The sequence below is a fragment of the Diadema antillarum genome, unplaced genomic scaffold, assembly GCF_040938485.1.
Source record: "Diadema antillarum isolate AM-2024a unplaced genomic scaffold, OU_Dant_1.0 seq00000995_RagTag, whole genome shotgun sequence".
Lineage (NCBI taxonomy): Eukaryota > Metazoa > Echinodermata > Echinoidea > Diadematoida > Diadematidae > Diadema > Diadema antillarum.
The window spans coordinates 189258-202144 of record NW_027271833.1 but is presented as its reverse complement, the minus strand read 5'-3'; the positions used below and the strand labels follow the sequence as shown (position 1 = coordinate 202144).

Below are 12887 nucleotides of genomic sequence, written 5' to 3'. Positions count from 1 at the left end.
ACACTGCACGATATGCGTGCTCAATGTCAATGCGTGTGCAAGGCCGCTGAAAATGCATCGCGCTCTACACTGTTGGTGCAAAATTGCACCGGGGACGTTGCGGCGCTCGTTGGTGGCCGAATACTGGTGCAGTAGACATTTGCATTCAACCCTTGCATTGAATAATTCCCGTAGACACTAATCATAGGGGTAATTGCCTAGGGGGTACGTAAATTTTGTTTTTCTTTTTTGCTTTTGTGGATACCATCAAAGATCGTACACTCATACGACCTTTGATATCATCACACTCTCGGCTTGCTATAATCAAAATATCCCGTAAGAAAACGGCGTATTTCTCGATTTTTAGCGCTTTTTCCGCGACCCGTCGTGTAGACAATACTCTTAAAACTGGACTTAATTCGCGCGCGCTTGGAAAAGTTCCGATTCTGCACTTTTGACGGTGGAATTTGGGATTTTCGATGGATTTTTGGAGGAGACTTAAGGACTTTCCTGTACGTGAATGAGTGTTAATACCGTATGTGTAATGATGTGATTTGCGTGTGATGTGACTGTAGAACCAAAGATCGTACACTTCAGTGTACGATCTTTTGTAGAACTCACTGGCTGGTGATAAAGCACACTGGCAATTAAGTGGCCGAATTCTGGTAGATGACCGAATGCACATTATGTTTACCCCGACTTTGTACTTAGGCGTGGGTCTGCCGCCTTTGACGGCCCCTCTCTAGTTTCTGTTGTTTTGACGAGTCACAGCATCTTGTACCTTAAGTTTATTGCGGAAGCGCCAATAATGACAAGTACAATACCATCTAACATCACCTGATTTCTGTTTTATTTTTAAACAATGGCAGTGATAATGTTAACATGAAATTGAGGCGGTCATGTAGACTGTCAATTCGTAACACACTTTAGTACATATTTTCTGTCTCTAATTTCAGTGGGATCGAAACCAAAGAGCATCAAGTTCACCAGGGACTGCTCTACCATTGTGGTGGCTAATGAAGGAGAAGCAGCAGTGGCTGGGCAGGGTAGCCAGTCTCAGTGGGTGAACCCGGAGGGGTCGGTCAGCATCATTCGTCTCTATGGAAACCGGCCAAACCGCGGGCAGGGTGGTGGCCCCAATGGGGGCAATCCCAACGGGGGCAATCCCAACGGAGGAAGAAACGCATGGGGTAATGGCGGCCAAGGGGGCGGACAGGGAGGTTGGAACCAAGGAGGGGGGCAGGGTGCCAGAGGTGGGCAAGGATGGAACGGAAGGGGGCAAAACACAGGTGGACAGAATTGGGGAGGATCGGCTGGTGGAGGGTGGAACAACAGGGGGCAGAATACAGGACAGAACGCAGGGGGTACGGGGTGGAATCAAAACACAGGGGGTGGCGGCTGGAATCAAAATGGCGGAGGAACTGGATGGAATCAAAGAGGACAGAATACAGGAGGTGCGGGCTGGAACAATCAGGGCCAGACCCCCCGATGGAACTCGGGAGGGAATGGTTGGAACAATAGGGGACAAAACACTGGACGGCCTAACAATGGGAATCCAAACTGGCAAGGAGGGGGTCGTAACGGCGGCAATCCTAGTTGGCAAGGTGGTCAGGGAGGGCCAAGCACCCCGTCCTGGCAGAGCCAGGGGCAGGGCACGAATTGGCAAGGGACTGGCCAAAGCCCATGGCAGAACAACAACAGTCCTCGCAGAAATCCCGGCCAAGGTCCCCGGCTCCTGCACGAACTGGCACATCTAAGACGTCAGGTGATTCAACCTCCTGATGTATATTAGCTGTCTCCATCTATGAAAAGCCCCAGTAGGCCTATATTATGGTTGAGAGAAAGAGAGAGAATGTGTGTGTGTGTGTGTGTGTGTGTGTGTGTGTATGTGTGTGCAGTGCAATGTGGAACTGTCGCGGCTGAGTTTTTGAGACCATCTTGATAAGATCGCTGGCTTCCATACACGTATATGAGGTTCGAACCCCTGTCTTTCAGTTTTGCCTTTTGGCAAGGCACTCTATCCACGTTGCCAAGTCTTTCTGAGGAGGCTTGAAGCCGTCGGCCCCGTATTAAGGAAAGCTATACCCTTTACCATTAAAATATCTACCTCACATCGGTTGCAGCGGGTACTGTGTCATCATTCTAAATGAGGAAATTCTTGCGTCGAATTGTTTTTATCGCAAATGATTGACAAATTACACTCCATCGAGATAAAGAAGCATTGCAAAGTCTGATCGGTGTTTTGGTAGTAGCAATGACAATAGAAATCATGATACATACTCGAGTAGGATTCGAACCTACTGCAAGCTCTAAGGATTAGAACCAGCAGTAGCTGTCGGACGGGAGCTCTGTGGTCTAGTGAATAAGACGCCTGTCCGGAGACCAGGAAGTCGTGGGTTCGAATCCTGCTCGAGTATGTATGGCGATGATTTTTTTTCTTTTTGTCGTGATTACTGCTAAAACACTGAACTTTTCAGTGCTTACCTACGTCGATGTTTTAATTTGTATACAATAGGTAATTCCATGGACACATTAACCAAACTAATAACCAACAAGTTGATCTCTTACGTTGTTGATTGAAGCATAAGGACAAGACCAGATTTTGTCACAGCCGATGCCATCATTCGCAAGGTTCTCAAAGCTACGTACTCAAAGATGACGGGATAGCGCAGTTTTTCTTTGTAAACGGGTGTACTTTTAGTTATTTTTTTTTACTCTCAGTAATGTTCATATATTGAAGTAAGAATGATAATACATGTGGCAACCTTGAAGTCACAGAGAGCCGGGGTTGGGGTATCACACGGAAGAGAGAGAGAGAGAGAGAGAGAGAGAGAAGGGGAGAGAGAGAGAGAGAGAAGGAGAGTATCAAAACCTCAGTCGTGAAAGTAATTAACCTTTAGATCAAAAGACTGCCATATGAAGCAGGTCATCAGATTATTCAACTGAGTATTGCTACTATTGACCTCAAAGTGATTAATCACATTTTTTTTTTCTGTTGCAATATATTTTACAGAAAAGGCAGTTTCCACCTCCTCCTCAAACTCCACGCTGGCAGCCCCCTCAGAGGCCAACCTTCCCACAGACCCCCGCCAGAGGACCGGGCAGAGTTCCCGGCATGGCGCCGAATCGCCCCTGGCAAAACCCTGGTCAGCAGAATCCGCAGCAGGGCGTGACCTTTGGGAGGGGCACGTGTTCCGGAGGGGGCGGATTCAATCCAATCATCACGACCCTCGATTTCACCAAATTTAACCCTAGGTAAGCCATCCTGCCATACGCAATGCGTCTTAGAAATAAAGTTTGTCCCACGATATGAGTTAAGACGACAGCTTTGTATATTGCACGTAATCCGGGTCATTTCCTGGCGATCGCTTGATAAAATAGATCCAATTAACTGGAGCTATTAACCTGGATGACGACTTTGGTAGCTAACAACAGGATGTAAAAACAAAATGTGGAAGTCTAGATAACTAATCAGGTGTTAGATTTATCATTGATTTGAAATTCTGATTAAGGTTTATTATCAACTTGAAGGGTTGATGCTGCTGATTTCTTGTTGTTTTTGTTTGTTTGATTATTCATTGATCAATATTCATCGCTTTACAAATAATTGCAAACGCATCAAGAGTCTGATGTGCAAAAATAATGCACGTACTTGTCGAATACAAACAATAGTCAGAGAATGAAGACATGTAAACTGTGAGGAATCTACATAGAAGAATTGCTTGTAGGGCATAGATTCTCGTTTCATAAAACTCGTCATCAGTGACAACTGCCACATTTCTATGACAAATTTGCTCTCAGCCAATCAGATGCAAGGATTTCGGTAGCTTGTCACATCTATGACAACTTGTCACTGATGACAAGTCTTATGAAACGGGCCCCTGGAATGAGTTGTTAACCTGAAAATAACAAAATAAATTTGTATATTTTCCCCCATTTCTCATGTTTCGTGCGTCGTGCATGCAATATAGTGCGGAGCTCTTGACGGCACAGCTAGTGAGACAGCCCTATAAAGGTCAAATGGGGGACAAGCAGGAAAACACGTTCTCACAGGGGCTCGAACCTGAATATGTCACCCTGGATCCTACAGAAACCACGGCATACGTCAGTCTGCAGGTATGTGGAAATTCACAACTGATGACCAGATTTTGAAAGCTCAGTAAAGTGGGAGTATCACGCTATGACTATAGCTAATCAGTCGTGTTTTGCTCTCCTTTATTTTTTTTTTTGTTTTTCTATAAACAAATCATTGTCCAAAATGATGACAGCAAAATTGAATTCGGCTGACATGGTATGATCCAAGCGCCCATGTTCAGGGATATTTGTCAGCTTAACTGTGATAAAAGGTTTTGTTTATAAGATGTTGCAGTATTGACCATTTTTGTGAGTGCTTCCATTTCCGTACTCTCGTCCTTCATCTCTATATACATACCCTTTCCTATGATTTTATACTTTCTTTTTTTTTTCTAAAATGAATTGCGGTGGTAGATCATAGAAAATATGTGTTCTGTGTAGCGATTGTTTCGTCTCTGATGTTGAGATATTCAGTTTGATCTGAAAATTTCTACGCATTTAGATATAACCACACACTTGAGACAGTTTACTTCTGATATGAAGAGTGCCGACGCTTGATATTTTTGTCATGTGCATCCTCGCTGAGTGGTATTTTACTGTCAATACCAATGGTGAGGCTTAATGTTTATGTTTCTCTACAGGAAAACAATGCCATCGCCAGTGTTGACTTGCGGACCAACCAGGTGACGGGGATCCATCCACTCGGTGCCAAGCAGTGGAAGAGATACGACTTAGACCCTAGCCCAGGCAACGGTGAGGAGAGGCGGACTGACAGAGGAAGAGGGAAAGAGAGAACAGACAGACAGACAGACAGACAGACACACACACACACACACACACACACAGACACACAGACACACAGACACGCAGACACACAGACAGAATCACAGAAAGAAAGATCGAAAATAGATCTCAGTACAATTCCCCTATATGTCGTTCATGATACCGTGGTTGGACACTGCCTTTGAAATCAACCATAGAAATAGTCCCTAGATAATGAAAGAGGCCCCCATAATATCATGACAGACTTTTTCTTGCGCGTCATTACGACGTCGCCAAAAGGAGGCGTATGTGAGAAAGTTGGATATTGGCAAGATTGTAATAATTTGCACAAAACTCATGGTTACTGTCACGTTCATACGTTAACGACAGAAAATGAGAGAAAGGATTACATAAAAACAGTCGGAGAACCGTAAAGGGATAAACGTAAGTGACAGTCATTTAGTTTCGGTTAGTTATATCGCCGTTTTGCCGAAAATGACTCATTTGATACCCTTTTCATGCAAAACCTGAAAAGAAATCTGTACTCAAGTAATGCTTCAAAAGGGTCTGAATCATAGCATCTTGTTTTGTTTCCTCTTGCTTTTCGACATCCCTAGGTCGAACGTTTAAGAAGTACGATATCGAGAGTTTCCGACAGCCAGATGCCATCGAGACGTACAGGACGTCGAACGGCGATACGTTTGTCATCACCGCCAACGAGGGCAAGCAGCTGGAGTACACATGCAACCTCCACGCCTGCCCGCCGGGAGGTGGAGAGTTTGTCGAATTCGAAAAGGGAGACGAGTTTCCCGAAGGTATGTTCAATCTGTACTCGGAGGCGTGTTTGCTCGTAATCATTTTTGTGTAGCACCTCTCTCTAGAGTTTGAAATCATCCCTGTTTTTTTTTTTGCTCATCATGTCCTTGTGTATGCGATTTCGTTGTTATCTTAAGTTGAGGGCAGATAGATAAATTGTACAGATTTCTACTGGTGATTTCTATATCAGATATTTGACTATCTGTGCATAACTAATGCTAATGGAATGGATGCAGCGATCAATATAAAATAAACTGCTTATTTCCATGTTATGTTTTGATCTTTTAATGATTAGAGTGAATCCATAACTGAATTCATGTTTAATCTGGATCACAGAAATGCTGTGTGTAAAATGAAGTAATTATAAAATAAGTATAGAAAATACTGGAAAGATGATAAATGAAAGGAATGCAAGATCCAATTCAAAACAGAGTGGTGCCCTCTATTCTGGACTTCCTCTTGGCAGAGCTGTAATTATTTGAATTTTCAGGCCATTTGCAAAAGTACACTGAAAAGGATCCGAAACACTCTTTAAGACATCTTTCAAAAAACAAAAACAAAACGTTATCCTCTAAAGCGAGGCAGAATCAAAACCTGTTTCGAAACAGATCTGAGCCATCGAGAAACGTATGCAAGACAAACATTTTCAGGTTACAGTCTCGCTCCCATGTATTACGACCTTATGCACTGAACGTGTGGAACATTAGTCAGTTATATATGTACAGTTTGATAAAGATTTCGCTTTAAATTACAGATTACTGGCTGACTGATAAACTCCTGCAGAGGGTCACCAACGAAGAAATGCTGGATGCCTTTAGACTTGGTGAGTGTTTGTCAGAGAAATCTCTGACTTATTCAAATTCATGAAATTCTTCCGTCGAGATATTTTCCTTGCAACTGATTGACAAATTGCCCTACATTGACGTAAATGAGCACTGAATTGATCAGTGTTTTTAGGAGTAGCCATGATAAAAATTAAAAAAAAAATCATGGGCGTACATAGCACTCGATGGGCGTACATTTACGTCGATGTGGGGCAATTTGTCAATCACTTGCAATCTATGACTTGCACAGGACTTACCTTTCAGTACCGGTAATGTTTGTATGCCCGATCATCCTTATTACGGATACTGTAAGTCATGTTGTTGCTGTTGTTGTTGATGATGATGATGATAGTCATGATGTTCATGCAGTTCCTGCAACAAAATGGCCTGGCAAGGTTTGCCGTATACGTAGTAGCAATAATGAACGCCAAGTGGATTAATTGATTAAGGTGTATTTGGTATGATAAGATAGATTGAAGATACTTATTCTAGAACATTTGAGATGCAATATCACTTAATTAAACTGAATACGTAAACCGGCATATTGATTCAGATCGATGTTATTTCATTCCCAACAAAATCAAAGTAATGATATTAGAGACAGCGCCCTCAGAGTCCGGCATTAGGTCAATGATTGGCAGCTCTGCTACACGGCGAGGCATTCCTACTAATAGTCTTCTCTATCCAAGCCAACCTCTGCAGTGGCAGAGATCCTGTCTTTATCGTTCCCTTACCGTTTCCAGGTACCCATTTATAAACCTGCGTCGAGAGGGACATGGCGGGTAAAAACATCTTGCCCAAGGACGTAGGCATTGACCTTGACGTGATTCGAACTCGGGACCTCAACGTCCAATTTGAAAGTCACAAGTCTTTTCCACTATGCCAACAGGTCCCATCAAGCCGTCAGCTTTGATCACACTTCGAATAATATCAATAATTCCAAAGGCAATCGAACTTTAAATAGTCTGATATCGATGGGGTCGTAGAATTTCAAGACCACCGATAATCGCAATTTGGCTATGGACGAGTTATGATATATTCGATCAATCTCTTCAAACTGGTCTTCTGGTCACTGGTCTTCAAACATGTCTCAGCACTTATATTTTGATCATAATTTCGTAACATATATTTCCTAGGGTTTGTTTTTGTTTTGTTTTGTTTTGTTTTGTTTTTTTTTTTTGGGGGGGGGGGGGCAAAGCATCAAAGGAATAACAATTTGACGATGGATATGGCGTGATGTTCGTTTGTTCATCTGTTTTCCTCTTGCTTTTATTTTCAGGCAACCTTGAGTTCAGTCGAATCGATGGCCGTAGCACTGAACAACCCTTGAAGCACGACAATGTCTACTTCTACGGCGGTCGCGGCATTTCGGCCTACCGGGTGGATCGGCGGACTGGCAACTTGACCCTGGCCTGGGACAGCGGGGACATTATCGAGAAAGCCACGGCCAAATACCTGCCTAAGATTCATAACGGGAACAACAGGGTTGGCGACCCGAGTGTGACCATGGCTAGTACCTTTGACTCGAGGTCCGACCAGAGGGTACGCAAATTATACTCTTAATTGACCCATCTTGGAATACATCTGTATCGTAACACATACACTAGAGTTTGAAATTTTAAGGAGTTGATAATTTATTCATAAACAGGAATGATTACTAGCCTTCATAGAAACTAATTTTCATATGCCACCATGCAATGAATATAAGCATAAGTTCTTTTCCAAGACTTATAGCCCATGCAGATGAAAGATATTTTTGATGACCGTTACTTTTTCCCGGTAAGTTCTTCCTGGCTGCAAACTAAAAACAAGAAAATTGTACAGGGAAATGAGAATAGCTTTTCACTCTCAATCTACTAGCATCATATTCAGACATTCATAAACATTGAAAATTAGTTTTGATGAGATTTTTGACATGTTCTGCTATTAAATATCACTTTATATTCGATTCTTACCTCAGGGTCCCGAGTGTGAATCGCTTGCAATTGGAGACGTCCAGGGAACGAAACTCATCTTCGTGGGTATCGACAGAGTTAGTGCGATCGCGATATTCAGTGTGACAAAGGGACAATCACTACCGATATTCGAATCGATCACTCGTGATGGCCATATCGATAAATCCTTTTCAGAACTGTACAGGACAAAGCGATTCGGTGATTCCGACCCCGAGTCATTAACGTAAGTGTTTGAGCTTTAAAGGGACTATGCAATGCAAAATGCATGTTGGTTTGTATTGAATCATGATTTCCTGATCACTTATGTTGCCAAAACAATATCAAAATATGTGCCATGTTTGTAGTATTTTTTAAAACTATTTTTCTTCAGATTCAGATTCAGATTCTTCAGAATCCTTTCAAAATAGGAGTCTGTTTATTGACATCATCTGTCAATTACTGATAAAGTACGCACCTGATTTGTAACCAATGACAATGGAATCCACCTCAAGACCTCCTAGACTGAACATAACTCGTATGTTTCTCTGCAATGTCTTGGTAGTCACACTAGTAACGTGGAATCAGGCAGGTTTTGCTCCATCTTTGGAAAGGTGCATTCCAATATCTTTTGCTAATCATATCAGTATTTCAACAATGATTGACAGATGATGTCATTGACAGAATCTTGACAGAATCCACAGCCTATAAAGAGCTAACTGAAGCTTTTAAATCTCATTTCCTACTCCCACTGCCTCTCTTACGTTTTTAAAACTACGAAGCAGAGCCCTTTCAGCCTCTGATATCAACTTTAATATGCGCAGACACCAAATTCTAAATACACAAGAAAGAGGGCGCCATTTCCGACTGGCCCCTGGTCATTACTGTTTATTAGCATGAATGTTGATCATATCATTGGAATCAAATTGTATAAGTCGCACAAAGATGAATCGAGAAGGGTAATAGGAAAGTTCAACATTGCATATAAATACACAGAGTTCATGCTTGTAACTATTTTGTATTATTCGTAATCAAATTATATGGATGACATAGTTACCATTACATTCTTTCTCTCATATCCTTATTATATTCATTCATATATTCACGTATATATTCATGTATTCGTATATTCATACATTCGTATATTCATATATTCATATATCCATGTATCCGCATATCCATATATCCATACATCCATATATAACAATCATATATTCATATCCTTTATTTTCTAAAAAAAAAGTTTCATCCCTCCTGAGAAGACCATCGACCAGAGGCCGTACCTCCTCGTTACGGGCCGAGTGAGTGGAACCGTCACTCTCTACCAAATCCGAGACGAACCGATTTGGATGTTGCTGAAGGATAACCCCAATAGTGGTGAGTTAACTGTACTATCAACGCATTGTTTCGGATATGCGTTACAGCTACCAGGGCCCCGTTTCATAAAAGAAAACAACTTGTTATCAATAACAAGTTACGATAGTTTTTAATATAAGCTACTGAAATCCTTGCATCTGATTTGCTGAGAGCAAACTTGTCAAAGAAAATGTGGCAGTTGTTACTGATAACAAGTTTTATGAAACGAGACCCAGGTTCCCGAGGGCACTAATGGGTTACAGAATTCATCCCATACATTGTATGTATCAGTTAACTATGTATCTTCAGTGAATGCAGAAATTTTAATAGAACACACTGGCAAACATTCAAGGAAAGTCAGATAATCTGTTGAAAAATGAAGAATGTTTAACGTTCTGGTTAAATCCATGCGCCACCATTTTGTTTGTTATTTTTTATTGCAAAGTTCATATTCCCTGGGCTTGTTAATGATATCAGAAGTAGTATTCTCCTTGACTTCTGTTGGAGGTAAGGCAAGTGCTATTGAATTATCTTAACAATCCTTTGAAAGGTTCTGCTGTTCCACTATCGCAAGCTGTTTTATCATGTTTATAGTCTTCTCAATATAACTGAATTTGAGCATTAGTTGTCAACTTTATAAATACAATTCATGTGCTTTGATAAATGTTGCATGTCTTGTTATGCAGCAGTCTAGGTTGTGTGCAATTATTCTACCCGTCTAGTAGCGTGTATTCGAAATTGTACACTGATAAGCAACCAAATTTCTTCTTCTTTCTGTTTTTCTGTCGCCTTCTTGGCATACAGTCAGTATGTCAAAGTCCAATCTCGTTAATGTATATGATTTCACTGCTCTATGAAGAACAAACAAGGCTGTATGCTCTTGAAATGAACGCATACTCACGACAGCATCTTTGATCGCTATTTTATTTTTCAGATGTGCGACAGCTAGCCTCTCTTCCAGTCGTCCTTCTTTCAGCTTTCCTGGGACTCCTTACAAGCTGGAGAAGAATTTTTTGAGATGCCATGAGACATGAATCTTCCTCTTGCTGCTAAGTGTTCACTTTCTGTCATCGTGAAACAAAAATAATCTACTGTATATTTTTATATTTCTTCAAACGTTTTATCTTCTCACTCCAAGGTCATTGTTAATGTACATTTCTTTTGTAATAGCGAACAACGGTCTTAATGTTGCCAAGTTTGTATTCATCCCGTCATGGTATGCTTATCAAATTATTTAAGAACCAGACTCCATTGTCTTTGCTCGTGTCTATGAATAGCGAATCGATAGAAGGTTGCATAAGAATATGTTGAGCGTATTCGTTGATTTTCAACACACTTGATAATCATGAGATATAAATATATTGATATATGTATATTAGTCTTCAAAATATATTTCAATGTTGATCACTTTATCCATCATTATACAAAGTTAGATTCTGGTATGCATTATTTCAGAATCATCACCGGAAATTCACTATTTAGTTTATGATTCATCGAACTTTGCCACTTTGGAAATACTTCTATTCACAGTTACGTACATGATATACATCTTCATCTCCATTTTCTTTCCAACTGATATCATTAATTAGACTTTTAAAAAAAATTATATTCTATGTACATGACGTATATAGGCGTTTGATTGCATTTGTTGAAATTGACTAGTGGTGATGAACTATCTTGGCTGTAAAAATAAAGTCGTTTAGGCATGAATTACAAGCTAATGAAAGGAAAACAATGCCAAACTATGCGGCTTCTCTACACTTGAAGATGATATAGTCCTTACACACTTTTGATTAACTAAATAATATAAACGTTGCAGAAAACAAAGGATACCTCCCCTCTCAAATCTACTTTTAGAAAACTCTAGGTAGCGGTAAAATGTATGTGACTATTTCACTTCTGCCTTAAAAACTTCATATATCAGAGGGGATGGAATTTCGTCAAATAATGGTATTCTAACACTTTGGTATGGTATGCCGTTTAAATTGCGCATGAGTAAAATGTTGATTCAATTGATTCCGGGAGAATTGCATCACGAGCTTCGAACAGTTTTCTATAAACATCAGGAGATAGGAGTCTAGAATAAATTATGATTTCAGCTGATACATCAATTATTTTCTGAATTGTTGCTATGATACGTGAAAGTTTTTATGTGTGTATGTATGTATGTATATTACGATTACGTGTCAACTATACCATGGAGTCGGATGAAATACAAACATTCATGACGGACATCTTTATGTAAATAAATGTCGATCTGTTATCAAATATTGCGTGCCTTTTCTTTTTTTTTTTCTCTCTCTCTCTCTCTCTTTGAGTTTGGTGAAGTTTTATCAAACGAGTGCCGGGGAAGTATGGGGCTTTGATAGCTTGAGGCAATTATAGAAGAAAATGTAATATCAAATAATTGTGATTTACACATCTAGCTATTTAGCTGAAAATGAAAAAAAAAAGAAATTTGCATGGCCATAAATGCATTAAAAAGCTTTAATATTTGATAAAATTGCGTCAATGTGAGTGCATTTTACTGTAAATGAGTTATCAGAGCTTTACTTCTTGTCTAAGTATGTCTAATTCTTAATGCATTTGTCGTTAAAATATATGCGTTAAAAACAATTGGGTTAACGAATTTATGAATTCAATTCAATTCCATTCAATTCAATTCAGTTCACTTCAATTCAGTTCAATTCAGTTCAAATTTTATTTCATTTTCAGAAAAAAAAATCGACATTTCACTTTCCTTGGTAACAGAGAATAAGGTTACATAAGCAAAACAAAGTAAACTGAGAAGAGTATAAGATAATTGTGGAACCTTGTAGTAATAATACGTTGTCATGAGAACTGAAGTGATAAATAAGAAACAACAAAGCGTAAACTTCGAAAAATGGAGGGACCCACTAAAAGGACAAAGCATGTAGAATGTGGGTCCCTCAGGTAGAGAATGTCAAATAGAAGAAAAAAAAGTTGATGCACAAAGAAATAAAAAGTCTGGGAAAAAGTCTGGAAAAAAAGTCTGGAAGCCCACTAAGAAGACAGCGAAATTAACGGACACACTTACACATGTGAATAAACATTAAACAAGACTCGGACTACAACGAAACTAATAAAGGGAGACTAAGAGACAAGACAGAATGAGACAAGACTA

The 12887-nt window shown here is 40.2% G+C and overlaps 1 protein-coding gene across 1 annotated transcript in view; it reads left to right on the top strand.

Moving 5' to 3' along the window:
* Positions 1–10759, top strand: part of LOC139742314 (mesenchyme-specific cell surface glycoprotein-like) — a 33858-nt gene extending 23099 nt beyond the window's left edge. Inside the window, exons 3-12 of the mRNA XM_071652891.1 lie at positions 936–1744; positions 2993–3234; positions 3951–4095; positions 4695–4806; positions 5433–5630; positions 6386–6454; positions 7735–7997; positions 8416–8633; positions 9630–9763; positions 10677–10759. Of these exons, the coding sequence (XP_071508992.1) occupies positions 936–1744; positions 2993–3234; positions 3951–4095; positions 4695–4806; positions 5433–5630; positions 6386–6454; positions 7735–7997; positions 8416–8633; positions 9630–9763; positions 10677–10759 (2273 nt within the window). The remainder of the gene's footprint in view (positions 1–935; positions 1745–2992; positions 3235–3950; positions 4096–4694; positions 4807–5432; positions 5631–6385; positions 6455–7734; positions 7998–8415; positions 8634–9629; positions 9764–10676) is intronic.
* The last annotated feature ends 2128 nt before the right edge of the window (positions 10760–12887 follow it).